Source organism: Xyrauchen texanus, chromosome 3 (genome assembly GCF_025860055.1).
Source record: "Xyrauchen texanus isolate HMW12.3.18 chromosome 3, RBS_HiC_50CHRs, whole genome shotgun sequence".
NCBI classification, from domain to species: domain Eukaryota; kingdom Metazoa; phylum Chordata; class Actinopteri; order Cypriniformes; family Catostomidae; genus Xyrauchen; species Xyrauchen texanus.
The window spans coordinates 60,976,274-61,003,773 of record NC_068278.1 but is presented as its reverse complement, the minus strand read 5'-3'; the positions used below and the strand labels follow the sequence as shown (position 1 = coordinate 61,003,773).

At 39.9% G+C, this 27,500-nt stretch overlaps 1 protein-coding gene across 1 annotated transcript in view; it reads left to right on the top strand.

Annotated features, from left to right (window-relative positions):
• tek (TEK tyrosine kinase, endothelial) overlaps positions 1-27,500 on the top strand; it is a 34,397-nt gene that overhangs the window by 6,249 nt on the left and 648 nt on the right. Inside the window, exons 2-23 of the mRNA XM_052100634.1 lie at positions 1-7; positions 220-330; positions 681-836; positions 997-1,128; positions 4,164-4,301; positions 4,587-4,712; positions 4,805-4,950; positions 5,024-5,168; positions 5,321-5,479; positions 6,089-6,223; positions 6,301-6,576; positions 6,967-7,278; positions 8,049-8,209; positions 9,877-10,081; positions 11,086-11,196; positions 11,304-11,494; positions 12,635-12,748; positions 12,830-12,900; positions 13,826-13,866; positions 14,985-15,084; positions 27,186-27,285; positions 27,373-27,500. The exon at positions 1-7 is cut by the window's left edge and continues 296 nt beyond it; the exon at positions 27,373-27,500 is cut by the window's right edge and continues 648 nt beyond it. Coding sequence (XP_051956594.1) covers positions 1-7; positions 220-330; positions 681-836; positions 997-1,128; positions 4,164-4,301; positions 4,587-4,712; positions 4,805-4,950; positions 5,024-5,168; positions 5,321-5,479; positions 6,089-6,223; positions 6,301-6,576; positions 6,967-7,278; positions 8,049-8,209; positions 9,877-10,081; positions 11,086-11,196; positions 11,304-11,494; positions 12,635-12,748; positions 12,830-12,900; positions 13,826-13,866; positions 14,985-15,084; positions 27,186-27,285; positions 27,373-27,447 — 3,012 coding nt within the window. The 3' untranslated portion in view covers positions 27,448-27,500. The remainder of the gene's footprint in view (positions 8-219; positions 331-680; positions 837-996; positions 1,129-4,163; positions 4,302-4,586; positions 4,713-4,804; positions 4,951-5,023; positions 5,169-5,320; positions 5,480-6,088; positions 6,224-6,300; positions 6,577-6,966; positions 7,279-8,048; positions 8,210-9,876; positions 10,082-11,085; positions 11,197-11,303; positions 11,495-12,634; positions 12,749-12,829; positions 12,901-13,825; positions 13,867-14,984; positions 15,085-27,185; positions 27,286-27,372) is intronic.

The following is a 27,500-nucleotide window of genomic DNA, read 5'->3' as shown; positions in this document are numbered from 1 at the left end:
AATGAAGGTAATAAATCCTTTCATCAGATGAATGTTGATGGATTTTATTGCTGGTTTCTGTGTGTTTATTCAGTTTCACAAGAGCTTCATTGATAATCCCATTAAAAGTGCACATGGAAATGAGCCACTCCGCTAACCCTCTTATTAAAATGATTTACAGTTATAAACAGATTGATGAGATTCATATTTGTAATAAATACTCATTTGATTTGATTTCAGCTTCATTCCTGCCTGAATTAATGACGGTGACAGTTAATGAAGGCGATGATGTCAACATCTCGTACACCAAAAAGACACATTTACCAGAGGACACGGTGATCTATAAAAATGGTATGAGGACACAGATGTCATCATTTACTCAAACTCATGTTGTTCCTAATCTGTGTGATTTATTTCTTGTGTGGGACACAATATCAGATGTTAGACTGTATTTTCAGTCACTACATCTTTCATACAGTGAAAGTGACAGAATGACATTCAGGTTTGGAACGACATGAGTTTGAATAAATGATGACATTATTCTTTTAATATCAGATTAAGTAACATCTCGTGAAAAGTGTGTATGTATAGAAAACCCTCTGTATAAAAACACACTTTATGATTATGAATTATTGTATTTCCAGTTATTTTTCAACAATATCAGTAATATTGTAGTTTTTGTTGTTGTTTTGTTTTTGCAGGAAATTATTTGCACACGTCACCGAAAGACGACATGCAGGACATCATTCATTACCCGATAACCAACGCCGCAGCACACATTCATGCCGGCATTTATACCATCAATTATATTTCTAATGTTCCGTTCAGTTCTACAATAACACGACTGATAGTGCGAAGTACGAACAACAACTCTTCTTTAAACACTCATTAGATGTCATGATGTCTTCTCCTTCATTTGATAGTATAACGTTTAATATTAAACATTTGAATATTAAACATTTGTGGCGGCAGTTTTGTACTAAAGGTTGTATAAATGTTATTTATTGTTGTGAACAGGTTGTAAGGCGGGTTTCTGGGGAGTGAATTGTTCAAACTCGTGTCCACCGTGTGTTAATGGAGGCGTGTGTCATGATGGAACAGGAGAATGTATCTGTCCTCCGGGATTCAAAGGAGCCACGTGTGAAATCGGTAACTGCACGTCTCGTTCATTACAGCAACCGTTCTGTCCTCGTGCACCTGCACAACTCATATGAAAGCACGTGCTTATTCTCAGAGTTTCAACATACTGTGGGATAAACAATGAGTCTTATAATATCTTGTTTTGTGCCGTCTGAGATTTGACAGGATTGATCAGTTAGACATTACACAAGATGCTCATTAGTAAAAGAAATGCTTTTATTTCTATTCATGTTTACAATCCAATAATCCCTTTTTTTAATATATCAAGTTTAAGGACAATAATGCCTCATATTTGTGATTTATTGAGATTATTTTAGGAAGAGATTGTTGTGATGGATCAGGGTCGACTTTGGGGACACCACAAGTGTTTTTAAATATTGCTTAAATGTGTGCAAATGAGTGTGTTGATTGAGGGGTGTTCAAGAGAGATGTGTGCAAATAGAGATCAGTCGTTTTTCTTAGTGAGTGTGTTGATTGAGGGGTGTTCAAGAGAGATGTGTGCAAATAGAGATCAGTGGTTTTTCTTAGTGAGTGTGTTGATTGAGGGGTGTTCAAGAGAGATGTGTGCAAATAGAGATCAGTCGTTTTTCTTAATGAGTGTGTTGATTGAGGGGTGTTCAAGAGAGATGTGTGAAAATAGAGATCAGTAGTGTTTCTTAATGAGTTTGATTGAGGGGTGTTCAAGAGAGATGTGTGCAAATAGAGATCAGTGGTTTTTCTTAGTGAGTGTGTTGATTGAGGGGGGTTCATGAGAGATGTGTGCAAATAGAGATCAGTGGTGTTTCTTAATGAGTGTGTTGATTGAGGGGGGTTCATGAGAGATGTGTGCAAATAGAGATCAGTGGTGTTTCTTAATGAGTGTGTTGATTGAGGGGGGTTCATGAGAGATGTGTGCAAATAGAGATCAGTGGTGTTTCTTAATGAGTGTGTTGATTGAGGGGGGTTCATGAGAGATGTTTGCAAATAGAGATCAGTGGTGTTTCTTAATGAGTGTGTTGATTGAGGGGGGTTCATGAGAGATGTGTGCAAATAGAGATCAGTGGTGTTTCTTAATGAGTGTGTTGATTGAGGGGGGTTCATGAGAGATGTGTGCAAATAGAGATCAGTGGTGTTTCTTAGTGAGTGTGTTGATTGAGGGGTGTTCATGAGAGATGTGTGCAAATAGAGATCAGTGGTGTTTCTTAGTGAGTGTGTTGATTGAGGGGGGTTCATGAGAGATGTGTGCAAATAGAGATCAGTGGTGTTTCTTAGTGAGTGTGTTGATTGAGGGGTGTTCAAGAGAGATGTGTGCAAATAGAGATCAGTGGTGTTTCTTAGTGAGTGTGTTGATTGAGGGGTGTTCATGAGAGATGTGTGCAAATAGAGATCAGTGGTTTTTCTTAATGAGTGTGTTGATTGAGGGGTGTTCATGAGAGAAGTGTGAAAATAGAGATCAGTGGTTTTTCTTAATGAGTGTGTTGATTGAGGGGTGTTCATGAGAGATGTGTGAAAATAGAGATCAGTGGTTTTTCTTAATGAGTGTGTTGATTGAGGGGTGTTCATGAGAGAAGTGTGAAAATAGAGATCAGTGGTTTTTCTTAATGAGTGTGTTGATTGAGGGGTGTTCATGAGAGATGTGTGAAAATAGAGATCAGTGGTTTTTCTTAATGAGTGTGTTGATTGAGGGGTGTTCATGAGAGAAGTGTGAAAATAGAGATCAGTGGTTTTTCTTAGTGAGTGTGTTGATTGAGGGGTGTTCATGAGAGATGTGTGCAAATAGAGATCAGTGGTGTTTCTTAGTGAGTGTGTTGATTGAGGGGTGTTCAAGAGAGATGTGTGCAAATAGAGATCAGTGGTTTTTCTTAGTGAGTGTGTTGATTGAGGGGTGTTCATGAGAGATGTGTGCAAATAGAGGTCAGTAGTTTTTCTTAGTGAGTGTGTTGATTGAGGGGTGTTCATGAGAGATGTGTGCAAATAGAGATCAGTAGTGTTTCTTAGTGAGTGTGTTGATTGAGGGGTGTTCATGAGAGATGTGTGCAAATAGAGATCAGTAGTGTTTCTTAATGAGTGTGTTGATTGAGTGTGTTGATTGAGGGGTGTTCAAGAGAGATGTGTGCAAATAGAGATCAGTAGTTTTTCTTAGTGAGTGTGTTGATTGAGGGGTGTTCATGAGAGATGTGTGCAAATAGAGATCAGTAGTGTTTCTTAATGAGTGTGTTGATTGAGGGGTGTTCATGAGAGATGTGTGCAAATAGAGATCAGTAGTGTTTCTTAATGAGTGTGTTGATTGAGGGGTGTTCAAGAGAGATGTGTGCAAATAGAGATCAGTAGTTTTTCTTAATGAGTGTGTTGATTGAGGGGTGTTCATGAGAGATGTGTGCAAATAGAGATCAGTAGTGTTTCTTAATGAGTGTGTTGATTGAGGGGTGTTCAAGAGAGATGTGTGAAAATAGAGATCAGTAGTTTTTCTTAGTGAGTGTGTTGATTGAGGGGTGTTCATGAGAGATGTGTGCAAATAGAGATCAGTAGTTTTTCTTAGTGAGTGTGTTGATTGAGGGGTGTTCATGAGAGATGTGTGCAAATAGAGATCAGTAGTTTTTCTTAGTGAGTGTGTTGATTGAGGGGTGTTCATGAGAGATGTGTGCAAATAGAGATCAGTAGTTTTTCTTAATGAGTGTGTTGATTGAGGGGTGTTCATGAGAGATGTGTGCAAATAGAGATCAGTAGTTTTTCTTAATGAGTGTGTTGATTGAGGGGTGTTCATGAGAGATGTGTGCAAATAGAGATCAGTAGTGTTTCTTAATGAGTGTGTTGATTGAGGGGTGTTCATGAGAGATGTGTGCAAATAGAGATCAGTAGTGTTTCTTAATGAGTGTGTTGATTGAGGGGGGTTCATGAGAGATGTGTGCAAATAGAGATCAGTAGTTTTTCTTAATGAGTGTGTTGATTGAGGGGTGTTCATGAGAGATGTGTGCAAATAGAGATCAGTAGTGTTTCTTAATGAGTGTGTTGATTGAGGGGTGTTCATGAGAGATGTGTTCAGAAGTGTTGTGTGTGTTGGACAGTGTGCGGTGAGGGGCGTTACGGCAGCAGCTGTAAGGAGCGTTGTGAAGACGGACAGTGTCGCGCTCTCGTCTTCTGTCTCAGAGATCCGTACGGCTGCTCGTGTGCCGCGGGATGGAGCGGATTTAACTGCACTGACGGTGAGTCATTTAATTGAAATAACTTCATCTCTGATTAATTAGTTGATTTATGTAGTGCTATTCATTGAACGGTCTGAACACTTTTATTAATGTAACACACTTGTTTTGTTACAGGTGGTATTTTGTGCATAGAGTGTGTGTGATACAAATGAAACGGAAAATACTGTTTCATTTGTATATTTATGTGAAGTTAGAATGAAAGGATTGTAATATTTAGTGCTTTCTCTCATTTATGATTATTGTAGTGTTGATATATTGAGGACAGGTGTGTTCGTGTAATTGCAGCGTGTCCGGCGGGCTTCTACGGCGCCGGTTGTAAACAGAAGTGTGTGTGTGAACGAGGAGTGGAGTGCGATCGCTTCAGAGGGTGTGTGTGTGCAGGCCGGCATGGAGCTCGTTGTGACAAACAAGGTGAAAATGATTTAAAATGTCATGACATGTCACACGTGTGTTTCTGGAAGCTGAATCTGTGTTCTGAAGTGTTTTTGTGGTTTGTCTGATAGATGTGAGAGCTGTCATCACCAGCAGTCCGAGAGACACTGAACTCAACGCCGGAGTCCTTTACACTGTTAACTGCTCCGCATCGGGTCAACCCGCTCCATTACATGCTGAAATTACACTGCTGAAACCAGATAAAACTACCATCAATGTGAGTCACATGACCGTTTGTGCAACGGGTGCTGTGTGTGATTGATCATTGATCATGTGATTCTGATTGTCAGGCTGTGGACACGCACACACATAATGATCAGACAACATCCGTGTTCAGAGTGGAAAAGATCACCGTATCTGACGCTGGGCGATGGCTGTGTCAGCTGAAAACCAAAACCGTTCTGGAGGAGAAAGGATTCATGGTAAAGGTCAAAGGTGAGACTGAGTAACTTCAAATGTAGAGCGTCTGAAGTCTTTGGGAAACTTTATTTTCTCATTAATACTGACGCAGAAACAACAACTTCACAGGAAATCAGCTGACTTGATTTGTACATCAGTAATGAACTCTCACTTGATGGTTGTTACAGTTCCACCTAAACCGCACAGTGCCCCTCTTCTGAAGGACAGCGGGCAGTACCATCTGCTGGTGCTGGTGAATGTGGATCTGTACACAGGAGACGGACCTCTCACCTCGGTCAAGCTCATCTATAAACCAGCCTGCGCATCCACATGGAAATCCACTGAGGGTAAATGTTCTTTAACAAGTGTTTCTAAGAAAGATAACTCGTGCTGTCAGTGGATTCAAATCTAAAAATACTTTCCATCAGAGCTCATGGGTGACTTCCTGCTCTGGACAAACTATGAAGCTTAATAAATATTTCCATTGTGCAGTAGATTAAAGAAGTGATAGAAATCTGATGAGCGAAACATATTTCTTCTGATTATTCTGATTAGTCAGAACAATGCGGGTGAGGTCATCGTTCTGAAAGCGCGGGGGGAAATGAATCACTGACCTCATGTGTGTGCTGACCTCATGGTGGGGGATCTTCTACAAGAGAAATGTTTTGTTACTCAGAGCAAAACGAAGGACGAAGTATTTAACAAAATAGAAAGTCTTTTGCTTATTTATATTTTGTTCAATTGTTTTCATCAAGTACTTTTCATGAACATATCTGTGTCTTATGAAGCGCTCATCATGTTGATGAAGTTCATTTCCCGGGGGTTAGGTGTGTTCATGTTGCTGGCGTCACACGCTGCCAGCTGACCCACAGGAGAACACAGAACTGTATTTCTGGGAAACATGACGGCCTTGAGTAGATAAGAGAATAATTCTGATGTCCATGTGTGTTTAACAGTGAGTGGATCTCTGGTGAGGCTGGACAATCTGTCACCCATGACCCAGTACACCACATATGTGCAGCTGAGTCGCCATGGAGCGGGCGGAACCGGCAAACCTGGACCTGAAGCGACTTTCTCCACACAGATGCTTGGTGAGAATGCTCAAACAATCACATCATAACATTGATCCTATCATATGGAGAGATGATAACATGTCTTGAGTTCGCAGAGTTGCTGATGGAAGTGAAACTAACAGCCGTCAGTCAGACCGAGCTGGCTCTGTCGTGGGACTCGACTCCGACTGAAGAGAACTGGGGTTATGAGGTTGAGTGTCATCAGGAGGATTCATCAGAGACCGCGTGGAGCTTCAAGCTTGCGTCGAACTCCTCTGGCCTTCATCTAAATGAGCTGAAACCCAGAAACAAATACCAGTGTAAGGTGAAGATGGCCACCAGCTCCACAGAACAGCCCTGTCGCACCGTCACTGCCTGGACATTGAGCGACCGTAAGGACTTACATTATCTTCAAGCTAATGGCTAGATGTTGCAATTGCTATTGTTACTCAAGTGTCCTTACAACTGCAAACACGCCCTAATTTGCTCTCCAGGACTCCCCTGATTAAAATCACCAGCTCAGACCAGTGGGAATTTCCATGCTGGTTTCTGCTGGTTACACAAAACATAGCTGACAAGGCCGGTCGACCAGCTTGGTCTTTTTAGTGAAACTGGTTGAGGAAGGCAGTTTTGCTTGTTCAGTTAGTTTAGAGGCATGATGGGGACACAAGCACACAATGATGGGGTCCAGTATCCAAAACCTGTGAGGCTGGTGAGCTGGTGTTTTTGTCCTGGCCGAATCTCTGTCTGCTCTGAAATGTCTCTTTACGTCTCTCCATCAGAGCTTCCACCCCCTCCTGATAATATCTCCACCTGCAACATTAGCGACTCCTCCGCCGCCATCACCTGGTCAGTTGTGGAAGGTCACTCCATCTCCAGAGTGATCATTCGTTACGAGCAGATGGGGTGGTCCGATTACAGCCAGCAGGTGGAGCTCGGCGTGCAGGTGGAGCAGACCAACATGCAGTTCCAGCTAAGGGGTCTGAGAGCCGAAACCACCTACAAGCTGGAGATCTGGAGCATCAACAACATGGGAGAGAGCGCAGAGAGGCCGCAGTTCAGCCTCAAGACCTCGACGCCACAGGAGAGCTCACGTCAGTAGCTGTGCTTTAATGTTATGAGTTAAAACCGTTCCTTATGACACATAATCTGATCTTTCATAGTTTCTTCAGAGCTCAGAAAATCTTAAACGTCTCAAAACAACGAGTCCTACATTGAGCCGCAATCTGATCTCAGGACAGGTTTTGTTTTATTGGAAACATTTAGTATTGCAATCCCTTTAAATAAGTTAATGAATGTCCTTTCCTAAATGCCTCATGATGTCCTCCTCAAAACCTAATGTGAGCTCTTACAGTCCATGAGGGTGTATCAGTTATGAGAACGTGCTCTTGGGCAAGCCTAAATATTAGTGACATGTGAAGGAAGATGTTAGGTTCTGGGTAAAGGACTGTATTATAAACTTCTTCTCTGCCATATTATTCTTTACCACCAAACTCCTGTCTGTCCATGATTGGTCAAGAACTGTGTTGTAGACTGCACCGGTGTAGTGTTCTCTCAATAGGGTGCATCTAGTGTGTACCCTTGCCGTCTTGTGGACTTCACATAGATTTCAAATGACCTCTTGACCAATTAGAGCCCAATCCACATTAAGGAGTTTTCATGATAACTGCCATTGAAAACACTTAAATCTATTTCTCTGTCTTGAACATAAAGTGCACATACATACGCTGGGAAGGTCACGCGCCCTCTGCTGGGGAAGATATATCGAATAGTCACAAAACTGAGCCTTTTCAACACAAGTGAACTGAAACAGTTTTAGGCTCTGTAATATGTGTATCATCATGTTGTTTATGTTGTGTTTCAGACTTGTTTGGGTTCAGGGGTCATGGCAACATGCTCTTCTATGCTATACTGTGTTCTGCTGGAATGACGTGCATCACCATTCTGCTGGCGTTCTGTATCGTACTGCAGCTGAAGAGAGCCACCTATCAGAGACGCATCGAGCAGGCCTTTCACAACATCACGGTGTGTGTTATTACCGTTGACTCTGCGTGTGTTTGAACTCTGTATTCTCCGTAGATGATCCGATACATCCCTCTACGATCATGTTGGAGAACGAATCGTCATTGGCTAGTCAATTTTAGTTTTTACTCGCCAGAATTTTGTTGACATGTAAACATAATGTAACTCAAAAATATATGAAGCAAACTGAGAGAGGGGTCCTCTTCATATATATTCACCCTATATAGGATACTGAACTTCATTTTAGATTTTGCTTTATGATTTGAATCACATTTTAGCTTTTTAAACTGCTTTAGCTTTTAAACTTATATATTTTTATATCGTTTTCCTGTAGAATTCTCTAAAAATCCTTAAAAGATCAATTTGATTAATCTTGTTTTAGAAATAACACTGCATAAGATATTTGTGTTTTTCACAAAATGTTTTTTAATATGTATTTTTAGTTTTTATAGTCAAAACAAGTGAAAAAATCTACCAGTGCTGAAGTAATCCAAAGTATTTAGATTACATTACTGACCTTGAGTAATCTAACAGAATACATTACAAATTACATTTTACATCATGTAATCTGTAATCTGTAGTGTGATACATTTCAAAAGTAACCCTTCAAACCCTGAGTATTAAATAGAAAAATTCTAAAACGTAATAATAATTATTATTATTATAATTATTACAGATTACAGTTGTATTTAAATTGACTGATTTTCAAAACAAAAGAAAGACTTTTATTGGAATTACTGTTAATCCCAGAAATACTCAAACCAACAATCATCCATGTGATTATCTAATCAGCCAATCGTGTGACAGCAGTGCATAAAATCATGCAGATACGGGTCAGGAGCTTCAGTTGAGGTTCACATCAACCATTAGAATGGGGAAACATGTGATGTCAGTGATTTGGAGCGTGCCATGATTGTTGGTGTCAGACGGGCTGGCACAACAGTCTCTGGAATTTATAGGGGTTGGCACTGTGGTGGCACGAGGGCCTACACAATATTAGGCAGGTGCTTTTAATGTTGTGGCTGATCGGTGTATATTTATATACATTTATTTGCAACGTGAATGATCATGTTTGACTTGATAACTGTGTAATCTCTCGAAGTATCAGGCGTTTTGAATAAAGTTTAGAATAATAGCCGTCAGTGTTTCTCATTCGTGCTCGTAGATTAAAAATGATTACATCACATTCAGTCGGGCGGTCACATGGTCTATTTCAACATATCCGAAGCTCAAATCACATCCGAAAGTGTGCCTCTGCAGATGTTCAGAAGTCCACACAGCGACGCTCCGTTTGAAATGACCGACCTCTCGTCATCTGTCCTAAAATCCGGCTTCAGTCCAGAACGATGAAAGAAAATGATCTGCAAAAATGCATCGAGTACTTTTCAACTTTAAAAAAATCGTAAGGAGTAAAAAGTATTATATTTTATTTGGAAATGTAATTAATTACAAGTATTCAGTTTAAATTGCACTGGATTCAAGTATTTTTACTCAGTTACCTTACACTCCTGGTTAACACTAAAGTTTTGAATACGTTTATGTTCAAATAATGTGTACTTGGAGATTTGAGTTCTCATATACTGTCAAAGAGTAAAAGCAACACTGGGGTCTGATCTGGAGAGAGCGTGACATCGCAGTTCTCTGTTTAAACAGTATTTGTGTGTTGGCAGAGAGAGGAACCGGCGGTGCACTTCAGCTCTCTGAACACACCGAAGGAGCAACAGAACTCCAGTCAGTCTGTGGCCTATCCGACTCTCCAGTGGAGCGACATCAAGTTCCAGGACGTGATTGGCGAGGGAAACTTTGGACAGGTGTTGAAAGCTCGCATTAAGAAAGACGGACTGAGGATGGATGCAGCAATTAAGAGAATGAAAGGTGACTAGAACAAAATGAACAAAATATCTCAAATTGACTTTTGTAAAGCTCCCTAAACATTTTTAAAATCCGAAACGATTCTGTTTTATTACAGTATGCACACTGACAACTGCACATTCTGCTATTGAACGCAACTCACTTAGTTTTCCATTGAATTAGACCCAAAACATTATCAAAGGACATTAATTACTCTAACCATCACTGGAGGATATTGTGTATTTGCATTTTTCCTCAATCCAACACAATGTAGTTTCAGTTACAATCATGAAACTTTTTCAGTTAAATAAAATATATTCATAATACAGATATAATTTACATTTACATTTATGCATTTGACAGACGCTTTTATCCAAAGCGACTTACAGAGCCCTTATTACAGGGACAATCCCCCCGGAGTAACCTGGAGTTAAGTGTCTTACTCAAGGACACAATGGTGGTGACTGTGGGGATCAAACCAGCAACCTTCTGAGTACCAATGTGTTATACAGAGCACTTATTACAGGGACAATCCCCCCGGAACAACCTGGAGTTAAGTGTCTTACTCAAGGACACAATGGTGGTGACTGTGGGGATCAAACCAGCAACCTTCTGATTAACAGCCCTGTGCTTTAGCAACTACGCCACTCCCACTCTCACATATAATTCATAATAAACGTTGTCATTTCTAATGGTTCAGTTTGTGCAGTTACACCAGTTTCATACACTCACCTGCAAACTCATCTCAAGAACTACAAAAGCTTTCGTAACAATCTAGTTTGGACCGCAACTGAATCCCCTAACGGCAAACGGCTCCCCCTTGTGGTTTCCCAAAGCTATTACGCCATTGGAAAGCACACAAATTAGACTTCTAATTTAAACGTCGGCTAATGTAAATATATCAATGCCTCAAAAATATATTGATGAAATAACATGCCGATCAATAATGAATCTGTTTGGCATCCCTAGCTATAGTATGTAATGTCACTCACTCTCTTGTTGTGTATCATTCTTTGTCTTAATGTTAGAATACGCCTCTAAGGACGATCACAGAGACTTTGCAGGGGAACTGGAGGTTTTGTGTAAACTGGGTCACCATCCAAATATCATCAACCTTCTGGGAGCGTGTGAACATAGAGGTGCTCTTTAAAAACACTCCGAAACAGTCTTCCTGTCCTAACATATAACCCAGTGTACAGCACACTGTTCTACCATACAGGAAACTCAGTGTACGATTGTATTGCAGGTTATCTGTATTTGGCCATTGAATTCGCTCCTCATGGAAATCTGCTGGATTTCCTGCGTAAGAGTCGAGTGTTGGAGACGGATCCGGCATTTGCCATCGCTAACAGCACCGCGTCCACGTTGTCGTCGCAGCAGTTACTGCACTTTGCTGCAGATGTGGCACGTGGCATGGACTACTTGAGCCAGAAGCAGGCGAGTCCAACCCAAAAACACACAGATGTTAAATGAGTCCACATGCAAGAACACGTCCTGCTGGACATTTAAATGTTCAGAGTCTTTAGTACAATATTCCACAAATACTCGATTGTGATTGGTCAGTGGTGGCGTTCTCCTGTTAAATATTTATTTTATACGATTATTGTTTAATTGAACTCTGTTTAATGGCAGGGTTTGTATACATTAATTGCCACAGAAGGGCGAAAGGGGAAAAAAGATGGTCACATACTAGAAAACACATAAACAAAAGTGACTACCGGTAATACTATAATAATTCATGTGTCATACATTCATTTCATATTCAATTAGGAATTCAAAATCTGAAAAACAAAACGACTTTTACATTTACAAAACCAATATATATTTAATTTCGATTTAATACTCAAGTTAAAAATAGGAAAGTGGAGAAATGTCCAAGAGACTGTGTGTTTTGATTATTTGATTTCACTTATATAAGGCTTGAATATACGATTCGCACATATGGGTGGGACTGAAACGCCCCTTTCTTCTGATTGGTCCACCTGCACGTCGTCTTCATCAATGCTGTGTGACAGAATAAAAGTCCTCTGCTGTTTAACTCTTCAAAGTTATCAACAGACCAATCAGAAGAAATTCATTTCCTATTTTTAACTTGAGAATTAAATTGAAATGATGAAAAACAGGTAATAATTAGTTTTTAATGTTGGATTTGTAAAGGTTAGGTTTTTTGAATATGAAATGAAGGAATGATACACGGATTGACCGTGACTATCTGTGCCTGAATTATTATTATTATTTTTTTTAATAATATTCTTTATCCTTGATGTTGAACACTCTCACAAAGCTGAAATAACACATCAAGTACTTGTGTAATAAGCGGGATAATGTAAAGTCAGATTTATATAGTCTGTAGGGGGTGTGGCCGGACAGTTTCTGGTTCTTGATGTGATCTACCTCCATTGCACACTGAATAGTGGTTTTGTTATTAAACTAGGGTAAATATATTGATTAAACCCTAGTAAATATTCTGCAAGTTGCTTTGGAAGCATCAGTTCATTGACAAGTGTGGATACGGGTCACAATTAATTATAATAAATGTATAACTGCTAAAGTTTCATTCTGTGCATTATATTGCAGTTTATTCACAGAGATTTAGCAGCCAGAAACATCCTGGTAGGAGAAAACTTTGTGGCAAAGATTGCTGACTTCGGCCTGTCCAGAGGTCAGGAGGTGTACGTGAAGAAGACTATGGTAAAGACGCAATACATGGCTGTAATTGTCATCTGTAAATGAACTGACCATACATGAACACACATCGGTGTCTCTCTGCAGGGGCGTTTACCTGTGAGGTGGATGGCCATCGAATCACTCAACTACAGTGTTTATACCACTAACAGTGACGTGTAAGAGTCTCTTCTCTATACGTTTCATCTCTATACGTTTCATCTCTATATGTTTCATCTCTATACGTTTCATCTCTATACGTTTCATCTCTATATGTTTCATCTCTATACGTTTCATCTCTATATGTCTCTATATGTTTCATCTCTATATGTTTCATCTCTATACGTTTCATCTCTATATGTTTCATCTCTATATGTTTCATCTCTATACGTTTCATCTCTATACGTTTCATCTCTATATGTTTCATCTCTTTGTTTCATCTCTATACGTTTCACCTCTTTGTTTCATCTCTATACGTTTCACCTATATATGTTTCATCTCTATATGTTTCATCTCTATACATTTCATCTCTATATGTTTCATCTCTATACGTTTCATCTCTTTGTTTCATCTCTATACGTTTCATCTCTATACGTTTCATCTCTATACGTTTCACCTCTTTGTTTCATCTCTATACGTTTCATCTCTGTACGTTTCATCTCTTTGTTTCATCTCTATACGTTTCATCTATACGTTTCACCTCTTTGTTTCATCTCTATACGTTTCATCTCTTTATGTTTCATTTCTATACGTTTCACCTCTTTGTTTCATCTCTATACGTTTCATCTCTATATGTTTCATCTCTATACGTTTCATCTCTATACGTTTCATCTCTTTATGTTTCATCTCTATATGTTTCATCTCTTTATGTTTCATCTCTATACGTTTCATCTCTTTATGTTTCATCTCTATACGTTTCATCTCTATACGTTTCACCTCTTTGTTTCATCTCTATACGTTTCATCTCTATATGTTTCATCTCTATACGTTTCACCTCTTTGTTTCATCTCTATACGTTTCATCTCTATACGTTTCATCTCTATATGTTTCATCTCTTTATGTTTAACTTCCTATGGTGAGTGACTGTGATGGGTGTCGTTTCAGATGGTCATTTGGAGTTCTGCTGTGGGAAGTGGTGAGCTTAGGTCTGTTTGTGATACTTCAACTGTAATCTATATGAATATTCTGTTTACTGTAATGAATATTATTATGAAAAGGGGTGTAAATATTTGCACTGCCAATGATTCAGTTACGATTATTTACGTAAAGATTACATTGCATCACCCACACACATCTCACACACACACACACTCACACTCACACACTGTCACACACACACTGTCTCACACACACACTCTCTCCACACACCTCACACTTCCTGACTCCACACATACACACAACTGTCTCACACACACACTCTCACACACTCACACACACACACACACACTGTCTCACACACACACTCTCACACACATACACACTCACACTCACACACACACACACACACACACACTGTCTCACACACACACTCTCACACACTCACACACACACACACACACTCTCACACACACACACTCACACTCAGACACACACACTCACTCTCAGACACACACACTCACTCTCACACACACACATTCACACACACACTCACACACACACTCACAAACACACGCTCACATTCACACACACTCACTCTCACACACACACACACACACATCTCACACTCACACTCACACACACACACACACACACACACACACTGTCACACACACACTGTCTCACACACACACTCTCACACACTCACACACACACACACGCACTCTCACACACACACACTCACACTCAGACACACACACTCACTCTCACACACACACATTCACACACACACTCACACACACACTCACAAACACACGCTCACATTCACACACACTCTCACACACACATACACTCTCACTCACACACACACATTCACACACACTCACACACACACACACTCTCACATTCACACTCTCACTCACACTCACACACACACACACACACACACACACACACTCACACAAGTGCGCTTTTCTCCCCTTCAATCTTGCGTGCTCCACGTCTGTTGTGCGAAGGTTCGTGCAATCTGACACGTATCTATATCACATTGGGTATTAATAAAGTAATAATAATCGATTCTTAATTCCGTAATTGATGCATTATTACACCCCTAATTATGAATGTGAATATTCATTGAAGATGTGATTGATTGGCTTCTGATTGACAGGTGGTACGCCGTACTGCGGTATGACATGTGCCGAGCTCTATGAAAAACTACCACAAGGGTATCGACTGGAGAAACCGCTGAACCGCTGTGACGACGAGGTGTAAGTTTGAATCGCCACTCAGCACAAAAACCATTAGTGACATGAAACATGAGCTGCTTTATCTGTTTCTCTTTTGGTCCTTCTGACTTTTTTTATTTTATTGAAGTTCATGATAAATCTGACCCATAATTTGACGCCATTTGATAATTTTTAGTGTTTGTCAAATGTCTCTCTCTCTTTCTCTCTCTCTCTCCAAAGTAAACACAACATACATAATTTAAGAGAAATATCAAAAGTACATTTATATTTTACATTTACACATTTGGCAGATGCTTTTATCCAAAGTCACTTACAAAAGAGGAAAGCATAAGCGAATCATCTTAAGGAGACAGCGTTATGAAAAGTGCTGCATTACAGAGTTTCACTATCATCAGAATAATATTCAAGACAGATTAAAGAGTTTTTTTTTAGTGACTGGTTAAGTGCTCATGGAAAAGGTGTGTTTTAAGTCATTTTTTGAAGACGGAAAGTGATTCAGCTTCCCGGATGGATTTGGGAGGGTCATTCTACCAAGGTGAGATGATGAAACTGAAAGTCCTAGAAAATGTTTTGGTGCGTCTTTGTGTTAATATGACAAGGCGACGTTCCTTAGCCGACCGCAGACTTCTGGTGTGCGTGTAGCTCTTGCAGAAATGATTTTAGGTGTGCTGGAGCAGATCCAGTGACTGTTTTGTGTGCAGCATCAGAGCCTTGAATTTAATACGTGCATGAACCGGCAGCCAGTGGACAGAGACGAAGAGGGGTGTAACATGTGCTCTCTTAGGTTCATTAAAGACCAGACGTGCTGCTGCATTCTGGATCATTTGGAGAGGTCTAATAGCACATGCAGGAAGGCCTGCAATGAGAGCGTTACAGTAGTCCAGTCTAGTTATGAGAAGGGACTGAACGAGCAGTTGTGTGGCATGTACAGAGAGGAAGGATCTTATCTTCCTGATATTGCAGAGTGTAAATCTACATGATCTTGCAGTCTTTGAGATGTGGTCTGTGAAATGTAGCTCATCATCAATGGTTACCCCTAGATTTCTGACCGTTTTGGAAGGTGGAACTGTAGTTGGATCCAGCTGCACGGTGATGTTGTGTTCAACAGCAGGGCTGGCTGGAAAGACGAGGAGTTCGGTCTTGGCTGGGTTGAGTTGAAGGTGGTGTTCCTTCATCCAGACCGAGATGTCTGCCAAACAGGCAGTGATTCGAGCGGTCACTGTGGTGTCATCGGGCTGGAAAGACAAGTAGCAGTGGTAAGAGAAACCATGTGACTGGATGATGGGTCCCAGTGATGTTGTGTATATGGAGAAGAGAAGTGGCCCAAGCACTGATCCCTGAGGTACTCCAGTAAGTAACTGATGTGGCTTGGATACCTCCCCTCTCCAGGCTACCTCAAAGGACCTTCCTGAGAGATAGGAGTTATACCAGTTCCTGCAATACCCAGAGTAGAGAGGGTGGAGAGTAGGATCTGATGGTTCACTGTGTCAAAGGCAGCAGAAAGGTCCAGCAGAATCAGAATGGATGATCTGGATTCAGCTTTCACTTGTTTCAGTGACTCAGTGACAGACAGCAGGGCAGTCTCAGTGGAGTGTGCACTTTTAGGATGAGAGAGACTGTCTGTAGTGTTCAATCTGTGTGGGGTTAAGTGCGGGTTTCTTCAGCAGCGCTATTACTCAAGTTTGTTTAAATATAGTGGGAAAAGTGCCTGTAAGTTTTTGCATATTTAACGTTATCTAAAAAAGTTGTAATTAGAGACTGATACTTACCCAGATCTGCTGGATATTTAGATTTCCGCCATCTCCTCTCTGCTGCCCTGAGGTCAGTCCGATGGTCACGAAGGACATCAGACAGTCAGGTGCTGGGTAGTGTAGTATGTGCTGGCCTAAAGGAGAGAGGACAGATGCTGTCTAGACAGGTTGTTAAAGTTGAGCTTAGTGTGTCTGTGGTAGAGTTTACATCCAGGATGGAAAATATATTTTGCATGGAAGAGAGGTAGAGACATCAGAGGAAAAGCACAAGGGTGAAAGAGAACGGAGGTTACAACGAAAGGAATCCAAAGGCGGAGTCTGTTTTAATATAAAATATTAAAACTGCTGTTTTTTAACTGCTGCTGAAGATCCTTTGCATGTTTGACTGAAGACAAGGCAAGTAACAAAAGTCAAGTGGCTCGAATGGGGAATCTGTAGCACATTCAGTACAAGCATTAAGTCCCAACCCAGGACAATAGCGTGGCAAGAGGGCTGTTTTTCTCCTCACAAAAATGTAACAACCAATGGGTGTTTGTCCACAGACAAATATAGTGTTTCTATAGTGTTTCTATGGTGTTTCTATAGTGAGTTTGTGTTTCTATAGTGTTTCTATAGTGAGGTTGTGTTTCTATAGTGTTTCTATAGTGAGGTTGTGTTTCTATAGTGTTTCTATAGTGAGTTTGTGTTTCTATAGTGTTTCTATAGTGAGGTTGTGTTTCTGTAGTGAGGTTGTGTTTCTATAGTGTTTCTATAGTGTTTCTATGGTGTTTCTATAGTGAGTTTGTGTTTCTATAGTGTTTCTATAGTGAGGTTGTGTTTCTATAGTGTTTCTATAGTGAGTTTGTGTTTCTATAGTGTTTCTATAGTGAGGTTGTGTTTCTATAGTGAGGTTGTGTTTCTATAGTGTTTCTATAGTGAGTTTTTGTTTCTATAGTGAGTTTGTGTTTCTATAGTGTTTCTATAGTGAGGTTGTGTTTCTAGAGTGTTTATATAGTGAGTTTGTGTTTCTATAGTGTTTCTATAGTGAGGTTGTGTTTCTATAGTGTTTCTATAGTGAGTTTGTGTTTCTATAGTGTTTCTATAGTGAGGTTGTGTTTCTATAGTGAGGTTGTGTTTCTATAGTGTTTCTATAGTGAGTTTTTGTTTCTATAGTGAGTTTTGTTTCTATAGTGTTTCTATAGTGAGTTTGTGTTTCTATAGTGAGGTTGTGTTTCTAGAGTGTTTCTATAGTGAGGTTGTGTTTCTATAGTGTTTCTATAGTGAGTTTGTGTTTCTATAGTGTTTCTATAGTGAGGTTGTGTTTCTATAGTGTTTCTATAGTGTTTCTATGGTGTTTCTATAGTGAGTTTGTGTTTCTATAGTGTTTCTATAGTGAGGTTGTGTTTCTATAGTGTTTCTATAGTGAGTTTGTGTTTCTATAGTGTTTCTATAGTGAGGTTGTGTTTCTATAGTGAGGTTGTGTTTCTATAGTGTTTCTATAGTGAGTTTTTGTTTCTATAGTGAGTTTTTGTTTCTATAGTGTTTCTATAGTGAGTTTGTGTTTCTATAGTGTTTCTATAGTGAGGTTGTGTTTCTAGAGTGTTTATATAGTGAGTTTGTGTTTCTATAGTGTTTCTATAGTGAGTTTGTGTTTCTAGAGTGTTTCTATAGTGAGGTTGTGTTTCTATAGTGAGGTTGTGTTTCTATAGTGTTTCTATAGTGAGTTTTTGTTTCTATAGTGAGGTTGTGTTTCTAGAGTGTTTCTATAGTGAGGTTGTGTTTCTAGAGTGAGGTTGTGTTTCTAGAGTGTTTCTATAGTGAGGTTGTGTTTCTATAGTGTTTCTATAGTGAGGTTGTGTTTCTAGAGTGTTTCTATAGTGAGGTTGTGTTTCTATAGTGAGGTTGTGTTTCTAGAGTGTTTCTATAGTGAGTTTGTGTTTCTATAGTGTTTCTATAGTGAGGTTGTGTTTCTATAGTGTTTCTATAGTGAGTTTGTGTTTCTATAGTGTTTCTATAGTGAGGTTGTGTTTCTATAGTGTTTCTATAGTGAGGTTGTGTTTCTATAGTGTTTCTATAGTGAGTTTTTGTTTCTATAGTGAGTTTTTGTTTCTATAGTGATTCTATAGTGAGTTTGTGTTTCTATAGTGTTTCTATAGTGAGGTTGTGTTTCTAGAGTGTTTATATAGTGAGGTTGTGTTTCTATAGTGAGGTTGTGTTTCTAGAGTGTTTCTATAGTGAGGTTGTGTTTCTATAGTGAGGTTGTGTTTCTAGAGTGTTTCTATAGTGAGTTTGTGTTTCTATAGTGTTTCTATAGTGAGGTTGTGTTTCTATAGTGTTTCTATAGTGAGTTTGTGTTTCTATAGTGTTTCTATAGTGAGGTTGTGTTTCTATAGTGTTTCTATAGTGTTTCTATAGTGAGGTTGTGTTTCTATAGTGAGGTTGTGTTTCTATAGTGTTTCTATAGTGAGTTTTTGTTTCTATAGTGAGTTTTTGTTTCTATAGTGAGTTTGTGTTTCTATAGTGTTTCTATAGTGAGGTTGTGTTTCTATAGTGAGTTTGTGTTTCTATAGTGAGTTTGTGTTTCTAGAGTGTTTCTATAGTGAGTTTGCGTTTCTAGAGTGTTTCTATAGTGAGGTTGTGTTTCTATAGTGTTTATATAGTGAGTTTGTGTTTCTATAGTGTTTCTATAGTGGGTTTGTGTTTCTATAGTGTTTCTATAGTGAGGTTGTGTTTCTATAGTGTTTCTATAGTGAGGTTGTGTTTCTATAGTGTTTCTATAGTGAGGTTGTGTTTCTAGAGTGTTTCTATAGTGAGGTTGTGTTTCTATAGTGTTTCTATAGTGAGGTTGTGTTTCTATAGTGTGTCTGTAGTGAGGTTGTGTTTCTATAGTGTTTCTATAGTGAGGTTGTGTTTCTATAGTGAGGTTGTGTTTCTATAGTGTTTCTATAGTGAGGTTGTGTTTCTAGAGTGTTTCTATAGTGAGGTTGTGTTTCTATAGTGTTTCTATAGTGAGTTTGTGTTTCTAGAGTGTTTCTATAGTGAGGTTGTGTTTCTAGAGTGTTTCTATAGTGAGTTTGTGTTTCTATAGTGTTTCTATAGTGAGGTTGTGTTTCTATAGTGTTTCTATAGTGAGGTTGTGTTTCTGTAGTGTTTCTATAGTGAGGTTGTGTTTCTAGAGTGTTTCTATAGTGAGTTTGTGTTTCTATAGTGTTTCTATAGTGAGGTTGTGTTTCTAGAGTGTTTCTATAGTGTTTCTATAGTGAGTTTGTGTTTCTATAGTGTTTCTATAGTGAGGTTGAGTTTCTATAGTGTTTCTATAGTGAGGTTGTGTTTCTATAGTGTTTCTATAGTGAGTTTGTGTTTCTATAGTGTTTCTATAGTGAGTTTGTGTTTCTATAGTGTTTCTATAGTGAGTTTGTGTTTCTATAGTGAGGTTTTGTTTCTAGAGTGTTTCTATAGTGCTTCTATAGTGAGTTTGTGTTTCTATAGTGTTTCTATAGTGAGTTTGTGTTTCTGTAGTGTTTCTATAGTGAGGTTGTGTTTCTATAGTGTTTCTATAGTGAGGTTGTGTTTCTATAGTGTTTCTATAGTGAGGTTTTGTTTCTAGAGTGTTTCTATAGTGTTTCTATAGTGAGTTTGTGTTTCTATAGTGTTTCTATAGTGAGGTTGTGTTTCTATAGTGTTTCTATAGTGAGTTTGTGTTTCTGTAGTGTTTCTATAGTGAGGTTGTGTTTCTATAGTGTTTCTATAGTGAGGTTGTGTTTCTAGAGTGTTTCTATAGTGAGTTTGTGTTTCTATAGTGTTTCTATAGTGAGGTTGTGTTTCTATAGTGTTTCTATAGTGAGGTTGTGTTTCTAGAGTTTTTCTATAGTGAGTTTGTGTTTCTGTAGTGTTTCTATAGTCAGGTTGTGTTTCTATAGTGTTTCTATAGTGAGTTTGTGTTTCTAGAGTGTTTCTATAGTGAGGTTGTGTTTCTATAGTGTTTCAGAATCAGAATCTTAATCAGCTTTATTGCCAAGTATTCTCACACATACAAGGAATTTGTCTAGGTGACAGGAGCTTCCAGTCTACAACAATACAAACAATACCAAAAACAGCAGGAAGACATAGGTAATTAAAAACAGAAAAGAACACAAAATAAATAATTATACATATACGTACATACACTCAACTTCATACACCCCCACATACACACACATAGTGCAAATCTAATACAATCTGTTATATAAAGAACAAAAACCTGTATATTATGTACAGAGAAATGTAAATAATGGCAGAAGTGGATATGTTGGATAATATAAATTAAAATTAAAATTAAACTGTGTATTGCACATAATTATTGCTCAATGGGGCAATTTAATTGTTCATTAGATGGATGGCCTGAGGGAAAAAACTGTTCCTGTGTCTGACGGTTCTGGTGTTCAGAGCTCTGAAGCGCCGGCCAGAAGGCAACAGTTCAAAAAGGTAGTGGGATGGGTGAGTGGGGTCCAGAGTGATTTTACCAGCCTTTTTCCTCACTCTGGAAGTGTACAGTTCTTCGAGGGGGGGCAGGGGGCAACCAATAATCCTCTCAGCAGACCGAACTATCCTTTGTAGTCTTCTGATATCTGATTTCGTAGCTGCACCAAACCAGACAGTTATTGAAGTGCAGAGGACAGACCCAATGATTGCTGAGTAGAACTGTTTCAGCAGCACTGGTGGCAGGTTGAACTTCCTCAGCTGGCGAAGGAAGTACAACCTCTGCTGGGCCTTTTTCACAATGGAGTCGATGTGTATCTCCCACTTCAGGTCCTGTGAGATGGTAGTGCCCAGGAACCTGAATGACTCCACTGCTGCCACAGTGCTGTTTAGAATGGTGAGGGGGGACAATGTTGGGGTGTTCCTCCTAAAGTCCACAATCATCTCCACTGTTTTGAGCGTGTTCAGCTCCAGGTTGTTTTGACTGCACCAGTGAGCCAGCCGTTCAACCTCCTTTCTATATGCAGACTCATCATCATCTCGGATGAGGCCGATGACAGTGGTGTCGTCTGCAAACTTCAGGAGCCTGACAGAGGGGTCCTTAGTGGTGCAGTCATTGGTGTACAGGGAGAAGAGTAGTGGGGAAAGCACACATCCCTGGGGGGCACCAGTGCTGATGGTACAGGTGGTGGAAGTGAATTTTCCCTGCCTCACAAGCTGCTGCCTGTCCGTCAGAAAGCTGGTAATCCACTGACAGGTAGAGGTGGGAACAGGGAGTTGGTTTAACTTAGTCCGGAGTATATCTGGTATGATTGTGTTGAAAGCCGAGCTGAAGTCCACAAAAAGGATCCTAACATATGTCCCCGGTCTGTCCAGATGTTGCAGGACGTGATGCAAACCCATGTTGACTGCATCATCCACAGACCTGTTTGCTCGATAAGCAAATTTAAGGGGGTCCAGAAAGGGTCCAGTGATGTCCTTCAGGTGGGCCAACACCAGTCTCTCAAATGACTTCATGACCACAGATGTCAGGGTGACAGGTCTGTAGTCATTAAGTCCTGTGATTTTAGGTTTCTTAGGGACGGGGATAATAACGGAGCGTTTGAAGCAGCATGGGACTTCACACTGCTCCAGTGATCTATTGAAGATCTGAGTGGGGGGCCAGTTGGTTAGCACAGGAACGAAGGCAAGCTGGTGAGATGCCATCTGGTCCTGGAGCCTTCCTTGACCTTTGCTTCCGAAAGACACGGCACACATCGTCCTCACAGATCTTGAGTGCAGGTAGTGTAGCAGGAGGGGGGAGGAGGGGGATTGCAGGAGGTGTTAATGGTTGTGTGAAATGAAGGTCCGAGTGCATGTGGGGTGTGAAATTGGGCCTTTCAAATCTGCAGTAGAACACATTCAGGTCGTCAGCCAGTTGTTGGTCCGCCACAGGGTTGGGGGTAGGAGTCCTGTAATTAGTAAGTTGTTTCAGGCCACTCCACACTGATGCAGGGTCATTAGCTGAAAACTTTATTTTCAGCTTCTCAGAGTAGCTTCTTTTATCCTGATTATACAAGACTCTATCCCTATAGAAACTCTATTTCTATAGTGAGTTTGTGTTTCTGTAGTGTTTCTATAGTGAGGTTGTGTTTCTATAGTGTTTCTATAGTGAGGTTGTGTTTCTATAGTGTGTCTATAGTGAGGTTGTGTTTCTATGGTGTTTCTATAGTGAGGTTGTGTTTCTATAGTGTTTCTATAGTGAGTTTGTGTTTCTATAGTGTTTCTATAGTGAGTTTGTGTTTCTATAGTGTTTCTATAGTGAGGTTGTGTTTCTATAGTGTTTCTATAGTGAGTTTGTGTTTCTATAGTGTTTCTATAGTGAGGTTGTGTTTCTATAGTGTGTCTATAGTGAGGTTGTGTTGCTATGGTGTTTCTATAGTGAGGTTGTGTTTCTAAGGTCTGTCTATAGTGAGTTTGTGTTTCTATAGTGTTTCTATAGTGAGGTTGTGTTTCTATAGTGCTTCTATAGTGAGTTTGTGTTTCTATAGTGTTTCTATAGTGAGTTTTTGTTTCTATAGTGTTTCTATAGTGAGGTTATGTTTCTATAGTGTTTCTATAGTGAGGTTGTGTTTCTACAGTGTTTCTACAGTGAGGTTGGAGTGGTGGTGGCGTAGTGGGTTAAAGCACAGGGCTGTTAATCAGAAGGTTGCAGGTTCGAACCCCACGGCCACCACCATTGTGCCTTTGAGCAAGGCACTTCACTCCAGGTTGCTCCGGGGTTATTGTCCCTGTAATAATTGCACTGTAAGTCACTTTGGATAAAAGCGTCTGCCAAATGCATAAATGTAAATGTAAATGTAGGTTGTGTTTCTAAGGTCTGTCTATAGTGAGGTTGTGTTGCTATAGTGTGTCTATAGTGTTTCTATAGTGAAGTAGTTCTTCTATGGTGTTTCTATAGTGAGGTTGTGTTTCTATTACTGTAACTGAAAGCCAGTTTATCTGGGGTGGCTTTAGACTGGTTTGTTTCTTATTTGTCAAATAGGAAATTTGTTGTGTCTGTTGGAGACTACATGTCCTCCTCTTAAACTATAAATTGTGGGGTTCCGCAAGGATGCCTGTTAGGCTCAATTTAGTTTTCTCAATATATGTTGTCCCTTGATTCTGTGATTTGAAAACACCACATTAATTTCCATCGCTATGCAGATGACCTACAGTTTTATTCATCATTGTATCCCAATGATCTGTCTAGTTTAAATGTTCTTCAAGAGTGTTGTAGATATAAAAAATTGGATGGCATATCATTTTCTGCAGTTAAATTCAGATCAAACCCAGGTTGTGATTATTGGTCAAGGTTTTAAAAAGAATCAGATTGAGTCCGCAATTAATCAAGTGGTCCTGAATAATCAGCAGGGGGTGAGAAAATTGTTGATTATCACGTCAGGAAGTTAGTTCTGTCTTGTTTTTATCAGTTAAGGAACATTTCCAAAAAGAAACTAAAATGGTGCCCAGCTTCCTTAGACAGTCGAGTTATGTACAGCGAGTCTGTCCACTTACAAGAGAAACACCCAATGCTTTACTCATCCATAGATTCGATTAAAGCCAGTTCCCACGTGGGACAGAAATATAATTTGTGACCATCTGTGGTGTCTATTCTCAGTTTGGCCAGAAACATCAGTGCAAAAGTGATCTTCCATTGATGTAAGAGTTTCTTACATTCCTTGAACCGATCATGTTTCGAATTCGAAAGTCCGGGAACAAGAAAATATTGTGATTCTTCCAAGATTGTTTTCCTTTCCTCCTCGCCTGGCACAACACTAGATCTTTATCGGATGATCACAGATTTTTGGCCATATTTGATCGGGGCCTGCCTTCCTCAGCAGATCTGCGAGCCGGGACTCTGAGCTCACTCGATTTCCAGCTTATGACCTGTTATGTCAAGCAGACTGTGGAAGAGCTCTTCCAGGAATTTCATCATATCTCTGCCATCTTCATGCTCAGGAATTCCAACAATCCGTATATTGTTCCTTCGGTTCCTATTTTCGATATCTTCCACTTTTTCCAAAATGTGTTCCAAGTCTGTTTTGGATGGAGGCAGATTAGCATATAATTCCCTCTCTGCTAACTCCAGATAATTGATCCGTTTCTCAACAGCTGCCACTCATGTGACCAACTCAGAGAATTTTGTTTCCATCGCCGTAATCGTTCGAGATCTTCCAAGTCTGCAACAAACTTCGTCAGCATCACCGAGATGTTGGACAGTTGACGCTGGATTTTTTCTCCTGTCGCGCCTTCCAAATCAAGTCCCCAGCTTGCAGGGCTACCAGAGGTGTCCGCTTGAGCCCGTAAGTGTCTTTTTATATCTGCAGATTCCGAGGATCTCGACTTCTTTGCCATGTTTACCTCAAAGAACATTTATGTAACTGGGTGTATCGAATCTCACCGGATTATAACATGAAAATAATTATAATTACACTTTTCACAACACACAACGTTTCAAAGCAGCTTTATAGAAAATCATGCATTAACAGAAATGGCAATGGTACGCAATTTGGTTCTTCCATAGTTTGGTCTAGTGGGAGCATATACATGTTGAGCAGGAGTGGTGCAAGAATTGAGCCTTGTGGGATCTGAACCAGCTGAGGACCGTCCCAGAGAGCCCTACCCAGTTCTTCAATCCATCTAGGAGAATGTTGTGGTCAACGGTATCAAAGGCAGCACCCAGATATATAATACCGTCATTTATTATCTTTACAAGCGCCATCTCTGTGATGAAAACCAGATTGGAAATTGTCCAAGTAGCCATTTGAGTTTAAGAATTTGTTCAGCTGATTGAAAAAACCTTTCCAATGATTTTTCCTGTGAAAGGAAGATTTGAGATCGGTCTGTAGTTGTTTCATACAGAGTTATCCAGATCGCTCTTTTTAAGAAGGGGCTCGACAATGGCAGGGACTTCAGAAACATGCCTGAAAGGAGAGAGGCATTGACCATTTCTAACAGATCTTTCCCAGACAGTTGACATTAACATTTTTGACAAATGTTGTGGGGAGGGTGTCAATACAGCAGGTCGAGGTTTTAAGATGATGTTCTTGATGTACTATACTTCAGGGTTTTGCCGTCAGTTGCCTCAAAATTGGACATGGTGAGTAATTTCTGAAGTTTTTGTGGTGGGTGCTGTCTGACCTCAACATGATAACGAGCTGCTCGTCATTCTAATATTATCAATTGTCTTCATGAAAAATGATGCAAACTCGTTGCATTCGCTGTCAGAGAACATTTCACAGGAAACCGTGTGTTAGTTATTGTCTCTACAGCAGCAGAAAGAGTGCGGCTGTTGTTTCTGTGTATAATGTTTGAGAAGAAAGTCTGTCTAGCTGAGCCTTGTTCCAAACTGAATACATCTTTATAGATGTTATAATGGACATCCCGTTTTGTTTCGCACCACATCCGTTCTGCTTTCTTGCGTTCTGTCACTTCCGTTGTGTTTCTTCAAGGTGCTTTACGCCTGCCGGTGATCGTCCTGACCGTTACAGGAGAAATGCCATCAATAACAGGTTTAACTTTTGAGTTTAAGTCATCGAGGACAACATCAACACAGTCTGCGGATCAACTCGTTTCAGAGTTATAGCCTTGATAAATCGCACACTAGTGTTCTCATTTATGCAGCTCTTTTTGACAGATCTAACTTCAGCGGCAGGAGAAAACAATATATCAAAGAAAATACAGAAATGGTCAGATAACACAACATCCTTTATAATTAGTGGATGAAATGTTCAGACCCTTCCTAATGAGCAGAAAGTGTTTAAAATGTTTCTTTGGCAGTGTTGTGTTCAGGATAATCGATGTGAATCTTGTAATCCCCAGTAAAAGGCCTATCCGAGACATACTTTATATACAGAAGCTATAGCCTAAATGTAAGAGAGTTAAATGTTTTAATGAATTTTGTTGCACTTCTGGATTAAAAGATGCCCACGTGTGTTTCTATCCGAATACAGATTCAGATGATGGTTTTGCTGCGCACAATGTCTGTAACATGGCTAGGTGTCTCTCAGTTCATGTTTCACTGGGCACAGATGGCCTGTCATGGGTTATTCTCTTTTATGGCCAGATAGCTTTAACCTTTACTGTTGAGTTTCCCAATAGTCAGTATAATATAATGTGTGCAGTAATTTGGCCGTATCATATTAGTTTGGCATTATTGTTCTGGTCCAGAGTTTAAGAATGTTGAGATGAGGGAAACATCAGGATTAAATCTCTGGAGCATCTGAGAGAGGACACCGCTTTCACTCGTGACATTGCAAGACTTTTTAATAGTGTGACTGCGGGTCACCTGAGTTTAGGTGTTTCCAGACGTTCAATGCACATTGTTTTATTTTGCGGATATTTGCCTAATATTTCTCTCTCTCTCTCTCTCTCTCTCTCTCTCTCTCTCTCTCTGTGTGTGTGTGTGTGTAGCTATGAGCTGATGAGACAGTGTTGGAGAGAAAAACCGTACGAGAGACCTTCATTTGCTCAGATTTTGATGTCACTCAATCGTATGCTGGAAGAGAGGAAGGTAACGGATCAGATCTTCATCACAGTCCATTAATGAGAAATATTTTATTATGATTTGAACCTGAAGAGCATCATTTTATTTTTCCAGACATATGTGAACACAACTCTGTATGAGAAATTCACATACGCGGGCATCGACTGTTCTGCGGAGGAAGCGGGCTGATGAACGCCGTCACATCTAACGTCACGTTCAGTGTAAATATACAGATGTCAAAT